This window comes from Pipistrellus hanaki (assembly GCF_964339955.1).
Source record: "Pipistrellus hanaki genome assembly, chromosome: 4".
Taxonomy (NCBI): domain Eukaryota; kingdom Metazoa; phylum Chordata; class Mammalia; order Chiroptera; family Vespertilionidae; genus Pipistrellus; species Pipistrellus hanaki.
The window spans coordinates 83,273,471-83,292,053 of NC_140506.1; the positions used below are offsets into that span (position 1 = coordinate 83,273,471).

General features: G+C 39.6%; 1 protein-coding gene across 4 annotated transcripts in view; it reads left to right on the top strand.

Annotated features, from left to right (window-relative positions):
- Positions 1–18,583, top strand: part of TXNDC11 (thioredoxin domain containing 11) — a 70,062-nt gene that overhangs the window by 26,544 nt on the left and 24,935 nt on the right. For 3 of the 4 annotated variants that reach the window (XM_084882191.1, XM_084882194.1, XM_084882192.1), the window contains one exon: positions 2,715–2,808. In XM_084882191.1, coding sequence (XP_084738317.1) covers positions 2,715–2,808 — 94 coding nt within the window. Of the gene's footprint in view, positions 1–2,714; positions 2,809–14,234; positions 14,259–18,583 lie in introns of those variants that run through there. The other variant, XM_084882193.1, reaches the window with a different exon arrangement.

An 18,583-nucleotide genomic window follows, 5' to 3' on the forward strand; every position in this document is an offset into this window, starting at 1 on the left:
ATTCTCAAACAGGCCAATTTTCAAAACTTAATATAGATTGTCACAGTATGGTGAATATTTTAAAAATAATACTTAAAATATATTTTGTCTTTTTCTTGTTTTTGTAGCTGGTATATAATTTTAAATAATCTCATACAGTTGTTGAGTCTTATCTGTGTTTTTGGCAATGAAAAGAAAATAATTTTGCATATGATATTATTTGTTTTGTATTGTTTATGAAATTTCTTTGGTCAAAGTACTTGAAAAGTTCAGTACCAGTTCTTCTGAAGATAGGCTCCTTTGTCCAAGCTCTGTAGCCCCTTGGAAAATTGCAGCAGCGATGCCCTCAACAAGAATAAACCTGTAGAAATGTCCACAAAGGACCCCTGCAAATGCTCCAACCTTCGAACATTTTAAAATGTTTATTGCAGTTTCCCTTGAAGACTAAGGTTTAAAAACTTTTTTGCTTCCATTAATGTCTGTACATGTGTGCATTTCTATATATAAACATATATGTAATTGCATACATTCATGTAGATATAAATGTGTTTATGGACCATATGTTTACTTCTGTGAAGTCATTGGTGATAACATGATGTGAAATTCCTCTGATTTAATTTTTAGCAAAGAAACATTTATTGGTATTTAAATTAATTTATTTCATTTGGTTTCAGTTTGGGAGATTGGTTATAATATAAAGAATCTTAAATGAGTCCATTTTGTTTCCACTAGTTTTCATTTTTGTGATCTTGCATACAACATTAACTGGGTGACTAGAATGTCTGAAGATTTTGTCTTCCTTTTGTTCTTGGTAGTAAGGTTTATTACATCATCATAGCATGTTTTGAAACCCAAACAGTATGCAGTTCTTCTTTCAGCCAATTCTGGATTGGCTTGTTAAAAAGATTTTGGAGGAGGCCTGACCGGGTGGCTCAGTTTGTTGGAACATCGTCCTATACACCAAGAGGTTGTGGGTTTTTTCAAATACCTGGGCAGGGTGCATGAGGTAATTGATTGATGTTTCTTTTTCATATCATTGTTCTTTCTCTCTTTCTCCCCCTTCCTCTCTAAACATATTCTTGGGCGAGGATTTAAAAATAAAAAAAGATTTTGAACGAGTTTAGCAAAAGAAAATTTGTTTTCCGTACTTTTCTTTCTAATGTTCTCAGTTGTTTTAGAAGTTAGTTATTTGCTGGATTTTCTTAGATAGTATTAGGATTCAACATTCTGACTATCTCAATTTCTATCAGAATAAAAACCAAGTGATTTATTTAAAATTGAATCTTGCCTGGCTGGCATGGCTCAGTAGTTGAAACAGAAGGTCACAGTTTGATTCTGGATCAGGACACATGCCCAGATTGTGGGCTCAATCCCCAGTGTGGAGCATGCAGGAGGCAGCTGATCAAAATGATTCTCTCTCATCATTGATGTTTCTCTCTCTCCCTTTCCTTTCCTCTCTGAAATCAATAAAAATATATTTTTAAAATAAATAAATAAATAAATAAATAAATAAATGAATAAATAAATAAACTGAATTTTATGAGAGTAAACAAGTGATTTGAATTTGAAAGATAGTATGTTCCACTACAGATCAGAAATTTTCTTTTTTTATACAAATTATTGATTTTAAATTTTACCAACAGATGAAATTCCTACCTTATCTTTTGGGTCTGATTTTGCCCCAATGATCAAATCAGCTCCACCATTATTTATTAAGAGCATGATGTCGCATGCTTTAAGGCTAGAGAGAATTCTTTACATTTGCCTAGTGCTGTATAGTTCATCAAGCTCATTCTTCTCCGTAACACTATGATAAATTGACCCATTTGCTATATAAGGAAACTGAGGTTTCTCTTTGAAGGGTTCACCCAAGATCATTTAGCTTTTGGACTTGAGCTTAAGTCTTCTGACTCCAAGCTCAGCACTCTTTCCTTAGGGATCTCAGTTTGGCTTTTTAGACAGATACAATCATTACAGAACAAAACCAGAGAAAATGAGTGCCACAAGGCCTTCATAGACGGAAGAAATTATTCTGAACAGGAAGGCAGGATGTATCTGGAGAAGATAATTCATTGGTTTAGCAGACTGGAGGGGAATTCTGTCCTAAGCTTAGAGAAGTAGGATGAAGAGAGAGAAATAAGTTTGTGGGGGATAGAGGTGCAAGAGAGTATGAGATGGGTCCTTTGCAGAGGGTTCTGGGTGTGGAGGAGAAAAGAGCCCCTAGAAGAACTACCTGGAATACAAGTGGAGCAAATCAGATTTAACCTGATTTCTAGTAAGTGTGAAGGGGTGTTGGGATTCAAGAAAGCAATTTGAGGGAGAAATAAATCTAAGAAAGATTATGAGGAAATTGATAGCTTGTCTGGAGTTGCCAAACAGAAGTAAGTGAGAACCGTACCTGTAATTGATGGTGAGATTTTGAACCAGGGACATAGGAAAACTGTCAACAGAGAATGGAAAGACCTACTTAAGAAGAGGGAAGGAAGTTTCAGCTCTGAATTAACTCCCCCTATAAAAGCTGCTGCAATTGTATCTCTTAACCCTGTTGCCTAAATGGAAGGAAAGGTCCACCCTAAATCCCAACGTTTTTCATGTGATTAGGCTTTTAAAAAAAATGAAATGCAGCAAATGACAATTGTCATTTTATAATGGCATGTCTTTCTTGTTTTAAAATGTCCCCATTGCACAATGATTAGTGATACCTCAGTCACTTAATTCTGCTCTTGTTCTTGCAGCCTGGAGTACTTGGGTACTTTGAGTTCAGTGGTTCACCCCAGCCTCCTGGTTATGTGACCTTCTTCACTTCAGCATTACATTCATTAAAGAAAGGTAAAAATCATTTATAGTAAGACATTAGAACTTTAACAAAAATGTTTGTATATTGATAGCTTCTTTTGCATGTGTTATCTTTATGATTACTTTCATTTTCTTGATTCTTTTTCTCTGTATTTGTATTACATAATTGTATTCTTTTATGTTCTGTAGTCCCTTACTTTTTAGCCTTTTAAAATATATATTTTATTGATTTTACACAGAGAGGAATTGAGAGGGACAGAGAGTTAGAAACATCGATGAGAGAGAATCATCGATCAGCTGCCTCTTGCACACCCCCTACTGGGGATGTGCCCGCAACCAAGGTACATGCCCTTGACCGGAATCGAACCTGGGACCTTTCAGTCCGCAGGCCGACGCTCTATCCACTGAGCCAAACCAGTCCCGGCTAGCCTTTTAAAATGTAACTTGATCATACTGTCTGCAATTATAGGTTTTGTACTTTAAAATTTATTATATCATAATTTTTTGTGTGTGTTCATAGTTATAAGTTCTGGTCCAACTGTGTAATGGCTATATTGTCAGTTGATGTACCATAATTTAGGAATACATTTCCTTTAAGAAGTGTTTGTAAGTATAAAAGTCATGTTACATTACACTTTAAGCCTACTGTCAGTTTAATAATTCTCAAATGTATTTTTTTCACTTTAGCTAAATCATGTATTATATGAGGTCCTACATTTTAAATTAAACATTGTATCCTGGCCTTTTTTTCATGTTGTTCCATGTTCTTTCTTTAAATCAGTTGTAGCATCATGTCCATTCTCTGTGGAATACATTTTCATCTGCTCTCTCGTCTCCATCTCCTTTGTTAGCACACTAGTCCAAGCCCCTTGCTCTTCCCCGGACTAGACCAATGGTCACTTAACTAGTATTCATTCTAGTCCCTTTTCCCTCACACTTGGGCCTTTGTATGTGCTAGTGTTTTTGCCTATACTGTGGCCCCTCCTTCCCTGATCCCTAGGGCTCAGCTCCCCATTTGTCAAACCCCTATTCATACCTCAGAATCCCCTCAAAAATCATTTCTGCACCCTCTGATCTCAGTTGGGTATCCTGTTGTTTTCTTTCATAGTACTTAACATGGTTGGTATTTATGAGATGATTTGTTTAATATCTGTCTTCTTCCCCAGACTGTGAGACTTTGAGGTAGGACCATGTCTCTTCAGTTTAGCATACTTTCTCCAGTGTCTGGTACATAGCAGGAGCTCAGTCACTATTTGCCAAGTGAGTGATCAGATTAACGGCCATGTACTATCTTTTCCCCAGTAGCTTGACCAAAAATATGTAACTATCCTTCTACTACTGGGTCTTAGATTGCTTTATTACTATTTTTTAATAATAATAGTATACTATTAATACATGACTGGCCATTTTAATATATACATTATCTTAAGGTTTTATGCATAGAGAATCTACTGTATTCATGTTTTTGATCGGGGACATTGGGAGAGGAGATCATGCTGACACATTTTAAAGACTTTGAGATGCATAGCTTCAGATGACAAAGAAGACTGAGTTTGAATTTTGAAAACAAAATACTACCAATTTAAACTTAAGAAGCAGATTTTAAAAAATCTTCTTAGAAAAGTAAAGCCCTTTGAAGAAGATCTCAACTGAAGATTACATATGAAAGCAAAACCTAGAGACATTCACTGAAGTGATGGTAGCATTTAAGTCAAAGGATATTTCAAGATTGTGGAAATATATTTAGTTATCTAGTTAGTTTATATAATGTGCTAATGGTTCATCTTGTATTACTTTTCATTCAGAGGTTTCCAAAATATTGCTTCTTTTTGAAAAAACCTTTCAGTAGCCTTTCACCCCTATTTTTTTCTTTTTTGTTTTTAAGCAAAGGAAGGTACAAAATGAAGCTCTTTTGGGCAATTCATTAATTTTGACAAATGATTACATGAAATTTCTTCTCAGAATATATCTAGTCTGGCTTAGCTTTATTACATTTCTTTCCTACCATGTGATTCTAGTTTAGTTTTGTAAAATCCTGTTGCATATGAACTTTGCAAGAAATGAGATTCATCCTAATTAATCATTTTCACCTCATTTTTGGTGGATAATCTGCCATTTAGCTTAGTAAACCATTTTTAGAAGAAAAAGACAAATTTGGAATGATTTTTCATAATATGTGCACTATGAAGGACTATCTAAAGTAAATCATGCTTTGGGCATCTAGGCTTTTTTCCTCTTTTCTTTCTCTTTGAAGTCAAATAATTTTAACTTATTTATTAATAGCAATTGTTCAATAAGAGAAACATATGCACACTTCTTTTTTAATGGTACAGCTTGAAGTGCAAATTCTGGGTTAGTATTGTGTTTAGATTATATACACAAAACAAGGCCTGAGGAACATTTGACACACTTAACATTTGGCTATAGAGCTTAATTGAAGAAGTGTTTAGACTGTTGTAGTAGAAAACAGATGTTCTGGTTCAACAAACCAAAAGCATTTACCAAAATGCACGTCTTTCCATTGCCTCAGTGATTTTTTAAAAATTGTCTTAGAAATAGCCTGTGAAATTTGTTTCTTGACACTAGCAGGGCATTGGTTTACAAATATTTGGAGCATCTACCATATATTATGCATCATGCCTGGGTGCTGGGGGTGTGCTTAGAGGGCGGGTAGCTCATTCCTGCCCTCAAGAATGTTGTTAGCTCTGGCTTCATGGGACTTTACCATTGCCATTCCTTTAATACTATTTGTCTAATGTTTGATAAATTTGCACCTTAAAATAAGGAAATTAGGGAGATTTTACTTACCATCTCAGCACTTAATGTTAACTGCTTTCTCTTTTTGTTGTTTTAACTATTTGATCACAGTTACCCATGTCCTTTACTTGTTGATCTCAGTCTCGGTGTTGATTTGTCAGTTTATAAAGCTTTGCCTTCCTGTTAGGTGGTGTGGGCAGTAATCCTTTGTTATATTTCTGTTTATTGTTTTCCTAGCTGTTTTATTATCATTTTTTATATAGCAGTTATATATTTTCATGTAATTAAATCTGTGGTTCTTTTTCTTTTTAAAATATGTTTTCCTTACTGATTTGAGAGAGAGAGAGTGAAACATCAATAGGTTGCTTTCCATATGCACCCCAACTAGAGACTGAACCTTCAACCTGGGGCATGTGCCCTAACCATGACTCCAACCTGCTCCCTTTCAGTGCTCAAGATAATGGTCAACCAACTGAGCCAAGGCTGTGGTTTGTTTTCTTCTCTTTTTTAAAAATATATTTTTATTGATTTCAGAGAGGAGGGGAAAAGGAGAGATAGAAACAACAATGATAAGAGAGAATCATTGATTGCCTGCCTCCTACACGTCCCACATTGGAGATAGAGCCTGCAATCAGGCATGTGCCCTGACTGGGACTCAAATTTTGACTCCCTGGTTAATAGGTCCTTGCTCAACTGCTGAGCCATACTGGCTGAGTTGTGGATTTTTTTCTTTCTTGATTAAAAAAATGTTTTTTTGCTGGGCTAGTGTTGCTCAGTGGTTGAGCATTGACATATGCACCATGAGGTCACTGGTTGGATTCCTGGTCAAGGCACATGCCCAGATTGCTGTCTCAATCCCCCAGCAGGGGGCTTTGCAGGAGGAAGCAAAGTGTTTATGTTTCTCTCTCATTGATGTTTTCCTCTCCCTCTCTTTCTCAAATTAAAAAATATATTTTTTAAAAAACCTGATCACTACTTAGTTCACTTTCTTTTTAAAAAATTTACTTTGGCTTAAAATATAGAGCACAGTTGGTCCTCCCTGCTCCCCCTTCTTAACCTCCTACTATATAATAAAAAGATAATATACAAATTGACCCTCACGCCCTCACAAGAGGCTGCCTATGTCCAGGCTGGGGGGTTAGTGAGAGAGAACCAAATGACCAGCAGGTTGCATGGGGCGACCAGGTAGGCAGGGAGGGGGGGCAGTGGGGGTGTCCAGGTTGGCAGGGGGGGCAGTTAGGGGTGACCAAGTTGGCAGAGGGGGGCAGTTGGGGGCAGTTGGGCCAACAGGGGGGTCAGTAAGAGGCAGCCAGGCTGGCGGGGGGTGGGGGGTGGGGAGCAGTTAGGGTTGACTAGGCCAGCGGGGGTATGGGGGTGGGTTGGGGGCGATTAGGCTGGTAGGGGGGCAGTGAGGGGTGACTAGGCCAGTGGGGGGCAGTTGGGGGTGACCAGGCCAGCAGAGGGGGCAGTTGGGGGCAACCAGGATGGCAGAGGGGGCAGTAAGGGATAACCAGGCTGGCGTGGGGTGGGGGGCAATTAAGAGCAACTAGGCTGGCAGGGAGGAACAGTTGGGGGCAATCAGGTCAGTGGGGGCAGGTAAGCAATTAGGAGCCAGCAGTCCAGGATTGTGAGAGGGATGTCTGACTACTGGTTTAGGCCTGATCCTAGGGATTGACAGTCCTAAACCAGCAGATCCTAAACCGGCAGTCAAACATCCCCCAAGGGGTCCCAGATTGGAGAGGGTGCAGGCTGGGCTGAGGACCCCCTCCTCCTCCCCACTCCCACATCCCATGCATAAATTTTGTGCACTGCTCCTCTAGTTGGGTAATAAGTTAGCACCATTTACAAAATAATGCTTCCTTTTACCCTCATCTTGGTGATGCCTGCTTTATCACCAAATATTTTATTGCCTGTAATTGGGTCTATTTCTATGTTTTCTCTTGGTCTAGATACCTCCTTTTATAATAGTAAATATATCATTTCTTGATTTTAAGTAAAGCCTATATTCAGCTTTCTCATTCTTGTGTTTTATGGAATATATTTTTATATCTGTTAATGCACTTGGCTGGATTTTGGTTGGAATTATATTAAACATATAAATTGACTTAGAGTTATTGACATGTTCATAATATTCAGCTTCCTTTTCTAGGATCACAACAGATTACTCATTTATTCAACCTATTTATTTATTTATTTATCTATTTATTTATACATCCTTTATTAATGTTTATACATTTCAAAATGTGGAATGATTTTCTGGGCTGGCAGACTGTGTATGTTTTAAGAACTTGAGTGAAACCAATCTCGGACTTCTCTACTCTTTGGAGACTGCAAAGTCTGATCCTTTTTTAAAAAAATATTTTTTCTTAATTTTTTTACAGAGAGGAAAGGAGAGGGATAGAGAGTTAGGAACTTTGATGAGAGAGAAACACTGATCAGCTGACTTCTGCACACTCCCTACTGGGGATGTGCCCCCAACCAAGGGACATATCCTTGACCGGAATTGAACCTGGGACTCTTGAGTCCACAGGTGATACTCTATCCACTGAGCCAAACCGGTTAGGGCCTGATCCTCTTTTTTTTTTTTTTTTTTTTTTTTTTAAATATTTTTCTTTATTTCAGAGCAGAAAGGACTGGGAGAGAGAGAGATAGAAACATCAGTGATGAGAGAATCATTGATTGGCTGCCTCCTGCACATCCCACAGTGGGGATTGTACCTACAACTCAGGCATGTGCCCCCATTAGAAATTGAACCGTTACCTCCTGGTTCATAGGTTGATCGATGGTCATCCACTAAGTCATGCTGGCTGGGCACCTGTTTCTCTTTTTATCTTTTCACATTTGGTCTTGGCGGACAAACTTCTTTCTATGCTTAATGAAAATTTGGTAGAAGGGGATCATTATTTTTGGTTGGTTGCTTGATTTTTTCCTCATCTTATTTCATTATTTGCTGTAAAATGTTTTCTGGTAAAATGTTATATTCTTTTATGGTTAGTGACTTCTTTTAAAAAAGAAAATTTACAATAAATTGAGGTACTCTTCTTTTCATTCAATCTACAATAGGGATGCAGTGCTGTTGGGAGTAAAGCAGTAGCTTGGGAACTGACAGTGCCTGATCATTACCCTTTGTTTGCCCTTGACAGAATCTGTAAAATCAAACAAAACACTTGACTTTTCTGTGTTTGAGATTGTCTCAAATTAGAGAGGGTGAAGAATGAAAGATGAGACAGAGGGCCAAAAACCAGGACTACAGGCTTTATTAGAGGAGAAGGACCCCTGCCGGGCTGCCCCCAAAAGGGGAGTAGCCCATGTGCAGAGGGGAACACACCTTTTGAGGGGAGGAATGGGAAGGGATGGAGCTTAGGGTACTCTGCATGCGCTGATTGGTGGTTTCATATAAGGCACATGATTATGCACTTAGGTACTTAGAATCAAGGGCTTAGGGCAGTGGTCGGCAAACTCATTAGTCAACAGAGCCAAATATCAACAGTACAACTATTGAAATTTCTATTGAGAGTCAAATTTTTAAAACTTAAACTTCTAACGCCACTTCTTCAAAATAGACCAAGGCTGTGGAAGAGCCATACTCAAGGGGCCAAAGAGCCGCATGTGGCTCAAGAGCCGCAGTTTGCCAACCACTGGCTTAGGGTATTTGGCAGGTGCTGATTGGTTGTTCAATGTATAGTCCATATAAGGTGCCTGGTTAGGTGCTCAGGAATGTCCAAGCCACCGATGCAGTTTAAGTCATACTCTGTCCATCAGTTGGGGGAAGGGAGGCTCTATCAGAGAGGGTAGAATTAAATGCTTATTTTACCAAGTCACATTTGTGTGAAATACATCAGGTATAAACAAAGTCTATTGTAGCTTAATTAAAAAGCCACCTGCCTGAAAGCGCTTTAAGTATTGTGTCTGTTTTCTTAAAAGCATCTATACCAGGTATTATATAACTTGACCAACCATTGGGCACTGGTGTTCCTTCTCCCTTTTCCTTTAGCACTCCATATCTGCTTCTCATGCTTCATGCTGTCCTTACTATAGAACTGTCTGCATCTCTAGGGTAGGTTGAATGAAAAGAATTTGTTTAGATACCGTAATATTTATTGAGTGCTTTGAAACCAAGGTTTTGCCTTCCTACTCCTACATCTTGATCAGTGTTGTAACTGAGAGGTTGAATGGATGACTAATAAAGGGAACTTTTGCTTAAGTGAGAATGATTTTAGGAGGCCAATGCCTTATCCATTAGGCGACTGGGGCTCAAGTGAGAATGATTTTAGTAGTGGGATGTTAAGTCATTTTGGGTCCGCTCGCACCACCACCACTCTCCTTTCAGGTTCCATAGACCAATATGTGGGAATCATTCACAGCAGAACTGTTTAGTGTCCCTGCCTGGTTCTTTTCTCCTTATCTTTTTCCACTGGCTTCTCAGTGTTCTCTGACACTAAAATCCTATTTAATTTAATTGAAATTCACATGATACTTAAGTGTCATCTTGAAAATACACTATAATTGAACTAACAAGCAAAATAGAGACAGACTCATAGAGAGCAGGCAGGCAACTTTGGGAGGGGGAATTGGGGAGGAGGAGGATTGAGCAAAAAAGGCAAAAGAGAAAGAACTCATGGACACAGATAATAATGTGGTGATTTGGGGAGAAAGGGGAGTGGGTGGAAGTGAAAAAGGGTGTAGGGGGGATAAAAAAAAAAAAAAAAAAGAATATACACTAAACTATTAACTAAAGACAACATTTTCACTCCTTTCTAACACCTTTATGAATTTCTAAACTTAGTTGCCAAGGGAACTTTGTGGCATGAGTCTTCTAAGGAACACCCTTTGAGAAATACTGTTGTAATGAATTGCTTATAGGAAAAAACTTATAATTCCAGTGTAGGGTCCCTCTATGGCATCAGGAGGCATCTGATAGTGCTGTGCTTTGCTGGTATAATTCAATCAGTATATATATAAAAGCATCCTCCTCTATATCCTTATTCATAAATAAAGCTTTTTTGGAGCACTTTTATGTTAGATTGTGAAATTTTATAAAATATCAAGAGGTCTGAAGGGTAGGATTTTCTTACCCTGTAGGTGACATTCTTAGAGGCATTTAAAAAAACAAAGAACTGACATTTTAGGCAAGATTGATGTTGAAATTGCTTTATTTTCTTGGGTTCCTGGGTCTAACTCTTTGGTGGTGGTTGTGAATTCTCACCGGAGGATATTTTTCCATTGATTTTTAAAGAGAGGGAAAAGTGGGGGAGAGACAGAGAGAAACATTGATGTGAGAGAGACACATTGGTTACCTCCCACATGCACCCCAACCAGGATTCGAGCCTGCAACTAAGGTACGTGCTCTTAACCGGAATTGAACCCATGAGTCTTTAGTCCATGGGCCTATGCTCTATTCACTAAGCCAAACCAGCCAGGACCCTGGGTCTAACTCTTCAGAGTTTGGACCAGGCATTGGGTTTAACAATTGCCCATGAATGAAGATGGTTCTAGGATCCCTTGGTTTTCTCTGATAATCTCATAGTTGTCACTATACTTACTAATAGAAGGAAATTATTTTCTATCTGTCATGGGTACTGATTAATGCACATTAGAATAAACATATTAGGAATTTCTTGCTTTTGGTACCCATACTTAAAATTGACTTTTTAATATTTTGCTATTTTAGCAAGGTTATCATCATATATCATAAGAGATGCTTTTATTCCCATTATTACATATCTCTTAAGTCTTGTAAATGCTGCTACATAAGAACTAAGGCCAAAAATGGACCTCCTCACACTTTAAGTTAGATTCAGAAGCATGACTTACAAATTCAACGAACATTTGAGGATCCACTGTAATTACAGCTATAAAGATGAATAAAACTTGTTCCCTGACATCAATAGTGCTACCAGCTAGTGTGGCCAACATGTAGGCTTGCCCATAATATGAGTGTGGTGACAGGTCTGTGACAAGCTTTGTTGGATCTTGGAGGTCAGTTGATCTGATTAGTTTAGGGAAGACTGCTCTGAGGAGTTGGCACTAGGGGTATGGAGGGTTTCCCAGGATAATGAGAGGTCAGTCTTCAGGTAAGTGTGTTAAAAACTAGAAAGAGAGGAAGATATAAGGGATTGGAGAAAGCAAAAGTTGTGCAGGAAGCTCAGAACCAAATTTAGTGATCTTTGTATATATTTTGGATTCCTTGAATCCATGTATCTAAAAAATTATACCACCTTGCACAGTTGCCATGGCTCAGTGGTTGAACATTGACCTATTGTATAAACCAGGAGGTCATGGTTCAATTCCTGGTCAGGGCACATGCTCAGTGGGCTCGATCCCCAGTGGAGGTTGTGCAGGAGGCAGCTGATAGATGGTTCTCTCTCATCATTGATGTTTCTCTCTCCCTCTCCCTTCCACTCTGAAATAATAAAAATATGTGTGTTTTTTTAATTGTACCATCTTTACTTTCTAATTGTTTGTGATAATTTTTACCTTTTTAAGTTGTCCTGTGTGTGTGTGTGTGTGTGTGTGTGTGTGGTGTGTGTTTTGGTCCTTCTAGGTTTTTTCTTTTTGTTAGTTTTGAAGCTGCGATAAGACTCTTAGATGAAGAACCACAAACATTAAAAATCTTGAAAAACTCTTATCTAATAAGGTCACAAGCTTATAGTGAAACAACCGAGTGCAGACAAACCCAGTTCTGATCTGTGTAAAGTTGAACATGACCAGCTGATTGTGGACAGAGCCCTTTGATGAGTCAGGCACTTTACCCAGATGATTCAGTCTTCACTGTCCTCTTCGCAGCAGAAACTGTTTGCTCAGTGCTGTTACCTCAGTGAGGATACGGAGGCTTTGAGGAGATTGACTCAGGGTGATTCTGGTAGGCAGAATAATTGCTCCTCAAAGATGTCCACATTCTAATCATCACAACCTGTGAATATGTTATGTTACATGGCAAGGGGTAATTTGAGGTTGCAAATGGAATTGGTTGCTAGTCATCTGATATTGAGGAAGGGAACTTATCCTGGAGTATCCAGTATAATCAGAAGGATGCTTAAAAGTGGAAACAAGAACTAAAGTGTAGTATCAAAGTGGTGGTACACTGTGGGAAGGACTTGTCTGGCCATTATTGACTTTGAAGATGTATGGGAGCCACAAGCCAAGAAATGCAGGTAAACTAGAAGCTGGAAAAGACAGGGAGATGGATTCTCCTTAAAGGAACTTGTCCAACTGACACCTTAATTGTTTTTCAGTGAAGCCCATTTTGGACTTTTGATCTCTAGAGCTGTAAGATAAACTTATGGTGTTCTAAGCTACTAAATATGTGGTAATTTCTTATAGCAGAAATAGCAAATTAATATTGTCAGATACCATATAGGAGGAGCTGAGATTACTGCTGTAATCATGGGATGCGGCAGGTGGTACAATATGCTGATTTTACCTCCAGGCCTTGCCCATGATACTGTTTTAAATATAATACCTTTCTCTAATATCTCCTGTCTAATTTTCAAAGTGTACCTGAAGGCCTATGGGATTGATAAATATTGTCTAGGATGATGCTGGCAAATTGTGGACATGATATGAACATTTCTATACCACTGGTCCCCTTCTTGGAACTTCTGCACTGGTTGGCTATGTCTCCTACTTGGCAGTTAGCATTGTTTTCTTATTTTCCCTTGGATTTCAGTGGTATCTTCCTAACAAGAAGTTCCAATAGACAGTTACAAATCATTTTAGTGGCAAGTATCCTGTATGACCAGGATCCACTCAGTCACCCCTTCTCAGGTTCCCGTCGGTAAGATAAAGGAGCCTTGCCCAAGTTGCCTCTGAAGGACACTTCAGCTTGAAAAATGCATTGGCTCTTGGCTTGTTTTTGGAGGCCTGCGAGCTAAGAATTGTTTTTATATTTGTAAAGGGTTTGTTTGGGGGTGAACATGTGACTCCATGCTAGACGATAAAGAATAGCCTAAAAGGGAGTGTAGAAGCCATTTCTAAGCAGATATGTTTCTTTTATGAAATCCTTCCTTCAACAAGTTTATTGAAAGGAATTTAATTGAAATATATACAAGGGAAGTATTCTAATTGATCGGTTTAATATTGTGCTTTGGTTAAATGGGACCAGCTGGTATGAGGGTAGTTTACTGTCATATTAGTATATGTGCTAGTGCATATTTAACTCTATAATTTATGTTCCCCTAAAATAGTGAAGTTGAAACTGATTTCTCTTCCTCCTTAACTCACAAGAAAAAAAAAAAAAATCACAACTGAGGACTTACATGTTTACTTAGGGTTTAGCAGTATTTTGGCAAACACCAGAATATGCATATTGTATTTATGGTGCCCAAATGCCAGGTTTCCCCCCCCCAGATAATTGCTTTGGCTTTATATTAAGAATTTTGAAAATATATACATTCCAAAGCTGGATTTCTAGGGGAAATTGCAAGTAATAAGATGGTTCATATATTAAAAATAAACATTTCTGTAATCTATTACATTTCTTTCAAGGCTTTTTAATTTTGGTAATGTATTTATCATTGGAAATGCGTGAGTCATTATCCAGTGAGTGAGTGAGTCACTGTGTAAGTGCTAAGTAACATTGGAGAGGCTGTTGTTACCTGTTTTATATAATCCTATCATTTTCTTTTTTCTTCCTTGTCCAAAACCTTGGAAAGAAGAGTGGGAAAGCAGAAGTTAATAAAATGGCAGAGTATAGAGTAAAATGAGGACTCTTTCCAGGATGAAAGGTACACATTACAAGTTTGCCTTTTGGAATGTCACTACTTCCCAGAGTAAAGAAATGAGATAAATTCCCCCAGGAAGGTATATGACTTCCTAGCCATACTGATTAAAAGCTGTGTGATGTAATCCAGTGGTATTTAGTTTTGAAGTATGTCATGATTTATTTGTTAGTAGTGATCTTCATGAGGATTTTTCCTGACCTGATATTCCATTTCATTTCAGTGATCCTAGAGAGATTGGCTCACAAATCTCCACATTGTTCACTCAGGCATTCTGTTTATTCTTTCAGTGTCTTTAGGTACCTTACTTTGTGGGTACAGAAAGTACTGCTTGCTTTAGGCCTCTGAGAGAGAATTTATTTCAGAAGCTCAGCACTTTATTCCTAGAGCCACAAGGTCTGGAGCCCCTCAAACCCTCTCCTCCCCCCTTTTTTTCTATCTGAAGGAGAGAGGGGGTTGGAGGGGTTTTCTCCCCCAAAATTTGAGAAATATTGTCTTATGTATCCTTCTTAGATAATTGCTCATTATTCAGACTTACTGGTTACTCTATTTATTATCTCAGTCTAAATTTCTTCCTGAGTTAAATGAATCTTGCTTTTTCATCATTATTATGCTGGCATTGTCCAAATATAGCATAACCTTGTAGATATTTTAAAATTTTCTGATGGCTGAATTAAAATTTAAGGAAAAATAGCTGAAACTAATTTAATGATATAGTTTATTTAACCCAGTGTGTTCCAATTATTTCAACATGTATTAATATGAAAACTATTGTTATTTTATATTCTTTTTTTGACCAAGTCTTTTATACTTTTACACTTAAAAACACATATCAATTCAGATCCTAAATTTTTATCAGAAATACTTGATTTCTATTTAGGTTTTAAAAAATTTATAGTTGAAAAAATCATTTGCATACCCAAGTTGTAAATATACATAAAAAGTTTCCAATGACTGTGTTGAGCATCACTTTAAAATGAAAATAATTAAAATCAGCCCTGGCAGTGTGGCTCATTGGTTGGACATCTTCCCATACATCAAAAGGTTTCAGGTTTGATTTCCGGTTAGGGTACATACTTGGGTTTTAGGTTCATTTCAGGTCGGGGTGTGTACAAGAAGAAACTGGTTGTTGATGTTTCTCTTCCTCTCTTTCTGCCTTCCCCTCTCAAACCAATAAACATATCCTTGTTATTAAAAAAAAAATCAAATAAAGATGAAAATTTAGTTTCCAGGTTGCTCATATTTCAAGTGCTCACTAGCCACTTTTAGCTAGTGGCTATGAATACAGGATGATGCAGCTGTGGCACAGGCCTTATTATCCAATTGTCCCGGGAAAAGCAATCTGTAATAATCTATACTAATAAAAGGGTAATATGCTAATTAGACTGGACATCTTTCCAGACAATGCCACGGTAGCAGGGGCTGAGGCAGAGGTGGTTAGGGGTGATCAGGCTGGCAGGGGAAAGCAGTTGGGAGCAAGATCAGGCCAGCAGGGGAGGGCAGTTAGGGACGATATCAGGCTGGCAGGGGAGGACCATTGGGGGTAAGATCAGTTGGCAGGGGAGGGCAGTTAGGAGTGATCAGGCAGGCAGGCAGAGAGGTTAGGGGCAATCAGGTAGGCAGAGGCAGTTAGCGGTAATCAGACAGGCAGGCAAGTGAGTGGTTAGGAGCCAATGATCTCAGATTGCATATGGAATGTCTGGCTGTTGGTTATCCCCAAGGGGTGCCTGATTGGAGAGGGATCAGGCTGGGCCGAGGGAACCCCTCCGTGCATGAATTTCGTGCAGTGGGCCACTAGTTGTTTCATAAGATACTTGAGCCTACTGTAGGCATTTTCTTTTTTGTTAGCATTTCAGAGTGTGCTCCTGGTAGTCTGTTACTTGGTGAATGTGAGTTGTGTAGCTTTGCCTTTGGCAGGACCCTTCATTATTAATCTTAAACTACAGTTAAAAACATATTCTCTTTCCTAACAGAAGAAACGAATTTTATTCTTCCTGGAATGTTTGAAAATTTTAATAACTTGTCTCAATAAAGTAGTTTTTGCCTCAGAATGTTTGTGCTTTTCCCTAATACTAAGTTTTAATACTAAAAAATTGAATTAAAAAAATTGGATTTAAGGCAAGTGGTTTTAAGCAGACTATAGTAGTCTGATAATCTATAATAATAAAAGAGATATGCAAATTGACCATAAATCTGCTACGCCCACAAGCTACACCCACCAGTCAATTAGGAGCGAGTATGCAAATGAACCCAACCAAAATGGCTACTGCCACAGAGCAAGCAGGAGGCTTGGGTTTCTCTGGCGATGGAGGAAGCCAAGCTTCCCACTCGCCCTGGCCTGCCTTGGCCTCTGCTCGAGGCTACAAAGTTTCAATATAGAAGGTAAATAAATCCAACAAAAATGGCTGCAGCCACGGCCCGAGCAGGAGGCTTGGGTTTCCCTGGCAATGAAGGAAGCCAAACTTCCTGGCCTGCCCTGGTCTCCGCTCAAGGCTACAAAGTTTCAATTATAAAAGATAAATCCCAGATACCAGGGCCTTTGCTTGGGTCGCCAGGGGATGTGGCCAGCCTGCAAACCACCATAGGCCCCTTGCACAGTCTCTCAGCCCAGCCTGCACCCTCTTCCAATCTGGGACCCCTTGAGGGCTGTCCGACTGGCCGTTTATGCCTGATACCAGTGGGATAGGGCCTAAATGGGCAGGTGGACATCCCTCTCACAAACTGGGACTGCTAGCTCCTAATCACTCACCTGCCTGCCAGCCTGATCACCCCTTTTCCACTCCTCTACCAGCCTTGATCAATGCCTAACTGCTCCCTGCCAGCCTGATGGATGCCTAACAGCTCCCCTGCCAGCTTGATTCCCTAACAGCTCTCTCCTGCCAGCCTGGTTTCTCCCAACTGCCCTCTGCTGCTGGCCTAGTTGCCCCCAACTGCCCTCCTCTGCTGGCCTGATCACCCACAACTACCTTCCTCTGCTGGCCATCTTGTGGTGGCCATCTTTGACCACATGGAGGTGACCATCTTGTGTGAAGGCGTGAGGGTCAATTTTCATATTGCCTCCTTATTACAATACTAGGCACCTGTTGCAGGAATATTCCTGCAAGACTTCTGGCGGGCTTCCCTCCTGCCACCCCACTTCTCCCACCCCCCACCTCTCCTGCTGCAGTAGGCGGGGCGGGGCGGGTGGGACAGGCAGGGCACGCCCCACCCCACCGCACCCACAGCCACCACAGCCACCATCTCCTCATCCATGCACGCTGCCACCACCGCTGCGCGCCTCGCCCCGCATGCCCCGACCCACTTTCACCCTCTGCTACCGCTGCCTCCACAGCTGCGCTTGCTGCCGCCACCTCTGGGGCTGCATGCCACCACTGCGCACCTCGCCCTGCCCCACATGCACTGCCAGTGCTTCCCTCCAGCAGCCAGAGCTGCCTTGCTTTCCACTTTCCCTTTCTCTTCCTTCTATGCTGTCTTCAGTCTTCCCTCCTTCCTCTTTCTGCATATGCAAATTAACTGCCATCTTGGTTGGGGTTAATTTACATACTCGCTCTGATCTGCTAGTGGGCGTGGCTGGTGGGCGTGGCTCGTGTAGCAGAGTGATGGTTAATTTGCATATTACTCTATTATTAGGTTAGATAGGATTTTTGGCTACTTGAATAGAGTTATGCCACTGCCGTACACTTTTTTGTGAAGAATGGGAGAGCATTTTTCTGAATCTATTTAAAAAAAAATTGTTTTAACCAACACCCAAAGATATATTTATTAATTTGAGAGAGAGATAAACATCAATGGGGAGGAGAAACATTGATTGCCTCCCGTACGCCCCCTGAGTGAGGATCAAACTCGAACCCTTTATTGGTATATCAACTATGCTCTAACCCAGTTGTTGGCAAACTCATTAGTCAACAGAGCAAATATCAACAGTACAATGATTGAAATTTCTTTTGAGAGCCAAATTTTTTAAACTTCTTCTAATGCCACTACTTCAAAATAGACTCGCCCAGGCCATGGTATTTTGTGGAAGAGCCACACTCAAGGTGCCAAAGAACTGCATGTGGCTCGCAAGCCGCAGTTTGCTGACCCTGGCTCTAAGCAACCAAGCCACCCGGCCAGACCTAAATTTATTTTTAATCAAGAAATTTAGAGTCCTCAACTGAAATATTGAAGCTTCATTACTTTTGGACAAAATTATCCCATTTCATAAATAACAAAAGACCCCTATTGTAAAAAGCCATGACTTCTTAACAGAGAATGTTCTGGATATGGAGATGAGAAGTGTTATTTTCTTGTATCATTCTTACACTATGAACTTCCTCTGGTAATTCAGTTCC